The sequence below is a fragment of the Macrosteles quadrilineatus genome, unplaced genomic scaffold, assembly GCF_028750875.1.
Source record: "Macrosteles quadrilineatus isolate MER2022 unplaced genomic scaffold, UCM_ALF_1.0 Scaffold_3__2_contigs__length_128488019, whole genome shotgun sequence".
NCBI classification, from domain to species: domain Eukaryota; kingdom Metazoa; phylum Arthropoda; class Insecta; order Hemiptera; family Cicadellidae; genus Macrosteles; species Macrosteles quadrilineatus.
The window spans coordinates 33,159,397-33,165,390 of record NW_026542596.1 but is presented as its reverse complement, the minus strand read 5'-3'; the positions used below and the strand labels follow the sequence as shown (position 1 = coordinate 33,165,390).

The 5,994-nt window shown below is 34.2% G+C and overlaps 1 protein-coding gene across 1 annotated transcript; it reads right to left on the bottom strand.

The window, feature by feature from the left end:
* Positions 1-316: 316 nt before the first annotated feature.
* Positions 317-5,543, bottom strand: LOC128991133 (myb-like protein X). Its single transcript, XM_054413885.1, has 3 exons — positions 5,412-5,543; positions 2,843-2,933; positions 317-1,746 (listed from the first exon to the last, which is right to left on the bottom strand). Exons 1-3 carry the CDS (start codon positions 5,466-5,468, stop codon positions 359-361), a joined length of 1,536 nt encoding a protein of 511 aa, XP_054269860.1. The 5' UTR covers positions 5,469-5,543; the 3' UTR covers positions 317-358.
* Between the last annotated feature and the right edge of the window lie 451 nt (positions 5,544-5,994).

Sequence of the window (5,994 nt, the reverse complement as noted above, 5' to 3'; positions counted from 1 at the left end):
TTTGATTATGACTTGTTAAATAAACGAATTATACTACTGTAAAATGTGTTCAACTTATCGATATGTGCATTGACTTTATTCATTAGGTTTTGCTGTATGTTTCAGGAGAAGGTAGTAAGCGAAACGCTAAAACTCGGATAATGCTTCCATTGAGTTATGTGTTTCTATTTTTAGAAAGATGTCATACAACTCCAATAATAATCAAATATTTTCCTCCACTACCTACCTTTTAAAACATTTTGAAAAAGGGGATGATCATTTAGATATTACAAACGACAAAGGTATGTGGTACACCATGAATATCAAAACGTTATATATTTTTATATCTTTTTATTTTAAAAACATGCCACAATATTCTCTACCGTAGCTGAATACTCAATTTCCCCAGTTGTTCTTTCAACTTGTCAGCTGCCATAGAAACGGCCACGGATGCTAGAGTTTCCGCCATGTCTGGTTCGTCTTCTTCATTTACCTCAGGCTCCTCGTTGTTGACTTCATGTTCGTATTCTTCCTCGATTTCTTCAACATGTTTCTTTCTTTTAGCACTGTGTTTTGTTTTTTTCTTTGAAACCTTTCTTGCTTTCCTGGAATTCAAAGCAATCTTTTTTACTCTTCTAGGCTTTTTGGAATCTGATTGGTTTTCATCCGTTGCAGTATTATCTACAGTCTTACTGTCAGCTTTCTCAAGCGTTTTCTTTTCTTTCGCTTCTGTTTCATCATCAGATTTAGCTATATCTTTCCTATTTTGGTTACCACCTAGCTCACTATCATTATTTTTATTTTTATCATCCATACCATCTCCAACCACTTCTGATTTATCAGTGTGGTTGTCATCTACCACTTTGGATTTAAGTGAGCCCTTGATATCTTCTGCCACTTCAGACTTAATTGAGCTCTTATCATCATCTACCACTTCAGATTTAACTGAGCTCTTGATATCTTCTGCCACTTCAGATTTAATTGAGCTCTTATCATCATCTACCACTTCGGATTTAACTGAACTCTTAATATCTTCTGCCACTTCAGATTTAATTGAGCTCTTATCATCATCTACCGCTTCGGGTTTAGTTGAGCTCTTGATATCTTCTGCCACTTCATATTTTATTGGGCTCTTATCATCTTCTCCTGCTCCGGATTTAACTGAGTTCTTGACATCTTCTTCCGGTTCTGGTTTAGATATATTCTTGTCGTTTTCTGCAACATCGGATTTAAATGCGTCCTTCCCGACTTCTTTGTTTGATTTAGTCTCGTCAGTTGTGATATTTTCAAGTGTAACATCTTCTTCATTTTCTTCATCTGTGGAAGTTACAGAAGCATTATCGTTTGTAACTTCATCTTCCTCCTCTCTTTCAGTTTGGCTTTTCTTTTCACTCTCATCGACGTCTGTTTCATTATCTTTGGTATCTGTTTCATTTTCCTCAAAATTATCATCCTTTTCTTCTGGATTTATTTTCTCTTCTATATCGTTATCCTCCCGTTCATTTTCCTCTGTCTCTACATGATTTTTACCATGTTTATCCTTAGTTTTCTCTTCTCTACTTTCCTCTTCGCTCTCGTCACTTTCTGTCTCATTTTCTTCACTCTCTGACTCATGTTTCTTGGGTTCTTTCGCCTCCTGTTCTACTGGTGGTTCGTCTTGTCCATCATCTTCGTCGTCGTCTTCGTCATCATCTATACCCCCCGGCTGCTCCTCCGCCGTCTCATACAGGGCGTCGTCATTCTCTTCTTCCTTGTTTGTAGCACCATCTAAATTAGCAATAGCATTAAGTTAAACATAATCCAACTTGATTAGGCTATTATATTTTCATATAACGAGATCTATATAATGAAATGCACAACATTATAACATAACCTGTCTATATCAACTGTACCCTCCTTAGAACAGGATAGTGGTTAGACTAGTATATTTTATTTGTTACACCTCGATGATGAAAGCACAAATTAAAATATATATCGTAAGGGAAATTTTGAAAACTAAAAAAATTGTTGTTTGAGAGACACAAGGCATAATATTCTAATTTATTATAAAAGAAACAATGGGTGTCTGTAAAATGTTAATCGGGGACTGTAAGTGTAAAAACTATATTAATATGCATCCAATAAAGCTTAGAACTTTGCAATTTACTTACTTAATTACAAGGGTGTATCTTTAGCACCATAAAAAATGAATATTTGTTTTTTTTCATTATATGTATGATGGATAATTTTTATCACTTGAGCTGGAAATCTCCAACAAATTTGACTTAGTTTTCACTAAAGATTACTGGAAAATCATTCATTTTCACTAAATATAGAACACGTTATTTTTACTAAAATAATACTTGAATGTTTTATACATGAACATTAAATTTACTCAGACATTTTAATTTGTCAGAAAGGAGTTTAAAAGTTTTACCTTTGCTTCATTAAACAAAATGCATTGAACAAAACAAGTCGTCGTGTAACTCTTGATGTAATCTTAAGAGCTATTATGTTAGGACTAATTTATTTCAAAAAATAAAAACGACGGCAGTGATAATGGATTAAATCAATGCCTCCTCTGATACAAGGCCGCGGTTGGTATGTGGCATCGTCGCAACGGTCGGCCTATTTCCATGATAATAACAGTAATAACAAACCAGAAAACATAAACGTTCTGCAGAAGCTCCATTGCGGTAAAAAGCTGGTTTGGTAGGCCGGGGCTGCAGTGTTGCCACTTTTGGCTCGCCACGGCCTTGTACAGATGAGGCCATGATTATCAAAATTATTCATAGATAAAGGAAAGTAATGAAATGTGAAATAATAAATCTCTTTTAGCTATAGAAAGCTTGCGTTTTTAACACCCTTCTCCATGAATACTCACTAAGTTTATTGGTAACGAACATGACAACATCTTCTCCAAGGACTTCCAAAGTCTCCTGAAGGAGCGCTAGGTTGTACGTAGTTGCTGCATCCTGTGGCGGATTTGAATATTACTAAAAGATATTATTTCTTGACAAATCATAAATTAATTACAAAAAAACAAGTTTTTTTCCACATACTCTCTTGCTGATTCGAAATTAGGATAGGTAATGTAATGTCTGACCAATTAAGGGAGTTTCCTTTGTACAATCCTGGATTTGATTTAATTTGGTCAGAGTACAAGTATTTTTTTCAAATCTCTTTATGTAAGATTAGTGTAATGTTTACTTTTCAAGTATAAGCCTAATACTAATATCCGTTTATAAACGGGCATAACAACATCTTCACCAATGACTTCTAAACATAAGGTTCAAGAACTTTTAAACACAGTAAGCTCACACACAACTTTAGGGGTTAAAATACTGTACATTTAACTCATTTTTCCGTTAACCAAGTTATTGTAATATAATAAATCTTATTTCAACACAAGTTATTGCTAAAATTTAAAATTTATCTTTTTTTCTTAATTTGTCTTGCATAATTATTAAGCCCTTAAAATGAAATAGGCTACATAAGAATAACTTATATAATAAGAACCTTTCCTAAAAATAGTTGAATACAAAGGACAAAGGTACTTTTGATGGAATAACCAATCCACCTTAAAGTTTAGTAGATTTAGAGTTTATATGCCAACTTTCATATCATTATTCTAAAATGTCATACCGTGTTGTTAATAATATCTGATTACTTTTTGTATTCCTAGTAATACGAGGGGTGTCCAATAAAGACTTACAGTAGCGTACATGCAAACAACCGAAGTACAATAATTAGATTTTTTCAAGTTGTTATGAAACATTTGAGTATTAGCAACAACCAAATCAGCTGTTAACATTATTGCAAACTTATTGTTGCCATGGCAACTGATTGATAAACAGTTGCGAATGTTTGCCTCTAAAGTTTACAATGGCTGATTTTCGTGAGCTAAGATATGTAATAAAGCTTTGTGTAAAACTAAGGAAAAGTGCTATGGATACTTACAGCTACTTTAAAAATATTTTGATAGTGATAAAATGAGTAAAATAACATGTTTCAGGCTGCATAAAGACTTTAAAAATGGGCGGGAATCATGTGAGTTGTACCAACGCCAAAAAGCAATGGCGATTACGATCTTTGATTATAAAGGTATAGTGTACACCTATACTGTACCACAGGGTCAGACTATTAATGGCGAGTTTTACATTTGAAACAACTAATCCAAGACCACATCCCAAAAAACCGGCCCGACCTCGTCAGACGCTTGAATCTGCATCACGACAATGCTCGCCCCCATGTGACCAATTTTGTGCTTCAGTTTCTTGCCAAAAAAGGAATCGAATCTGTGCTACACCCACCCTACAGTCCTGATCTGGCTCCAAATGGCTTTTGTCTGTACCCTCAGGCCAAAAAGAGCTCAAAGGCAGGCGTCTTCCAACTGCTACTGGGAATGTTTAGACTTTAGAGGCGATTTTGAAGGTTCTGTCTAAGAAGGCTTTGAACACATCTTCAAACTCAAAGAGTGGCAAAAGTGCTGGAACAAGTGTGTGATTTTGAATGGCGACTACTTAGAAGGAGATGCAAGTGTTAAAGTCTAAACTTTTATATGAAATGTATTGAAAGAGTACTTTAGGTCTTTATTGAACACCCTCGTATATCTACCCCTCTTCAACCCAAAAATTCTTAGCCAAAATTATATTTAGAGAGATTTCATTTGTATGTTTTAGTACAGTACTTACATGTTACTGTACTAAAACATACTAATACCCTTTTTTATTTATGAATTATTTATTTCATAAAGATTAAACTGAGATAAAATCACTTGATATTCTTTTTAAGTGGATAAGTTTTCAGTTAATTCACTTTTGATCATATAATATTCTGAATGTCTCTAAAATGTGTGATCATTAACAATGCAAAATACATTCATTACCGTATTCTATCAATATATAGAAATTAATTATCTAAAAATGTATTTGAACATCAACAATTTACATTATCTTTAGAAATATTCAGAAATAAACAGACTATTGCTGCACTAAAGAAAACGTGCACAGGATGAACGTAACATTCTAATAATTTTTACTAAAACAGCTAAGTCATTTTAGGGTAACATTTAAGTTTAGTTATTTTTTAGTTACTTTACAGCACAACTCCCCACACAACATTCTAAAGCCTAAGAATAGTTCAAGACTGGGGCATTACAGTAGATTCCACCCGCTTCCTAAACCTGTAAGGCTGGGGAAATGATTGTTAATGCTCGCCTATTAACCTGAAGGTTGTCGGGTCGATCCTGAGCAAAGTCAAAAGCTTTTGAGGATTCAAAACTGGGCCTAGCTGCCCCTTATTGGGTTTTTAATAGATGGTCCTACCTAAATAACTAGCTGATCTTATTTAAGTATAATCTCATTCATTGAACCTACATATACCGCTCATCTGCGCTATACAAAGCAGACTTTGAATTGGCATAGTTAAGCAAATAAATAATCTTTACTTACCGAGGGATGGGTCACTATGGCAAATGTCAAAATGAAAACCACCGGAGCAAGCATCATTGTGGAGTAGTCACTGTACTATAACTCACTAAACAGCTGACAAAGAAACACCTGTTTGCAATAATTAGTGCTGTGGTATAACATGGCCGTGGAACCAACCAGCATTACACGTGAAACTTAGAATGTGTATTGCACAATTGATTTTTTCACGGCGAAAAAAGCATAAATAAGTAGGTTGTGTTTACACATTTTACTTACACCACAAGAATATCTTTGCACTTGCTTCATTTTCATGTGGTAAACATATTATTTGGAAACTGGTTGGTGATTTTAAATAGAGACTTATTTCTTTGTGAATCTATATCTATTCTATTATATAAAAACTTAATGGTGTCTGTCTGTGTATTACTAATAGGTGCAAAAACTACTGAACCGACTGGGTTTAAATTATACAAAAATGTAGTTACCATACTAGGAACGGTAATAGAACTGTTCACACTACGATACTGTCCGTGGGCTTTGTCCCTTTTGCTTTAAAAGTTCTGATTTAAAAAGTAAATATTAATTGGTCTTCATGGCTGCAATG

Excerpts from the sequence above, each read along its gene's own strand:
- LOC128991133 (XM_054413885.1), bottom strand. The coding sequence starts at position 5,468 with ATGATGCTTGCTCCGGTGGTTTTCATTTTGACATTTGCCATAGTGACC. Across the intron at positions 2,934-5,411 it reads CCATAGTGACCCATCCCTCG|GATGCAGCAACTACGTACAA; the intron begins GTAAGTAAAGAT and ends AATCCGCCACAG. Across the intron at positions 1,747-2,842 it reads GTTCGTTACCAATAAACTTA|ATGGTGCTACAAACAAGGAA; the intron begins GTGAGTATTCAT and ends TTGCTAATTTAG.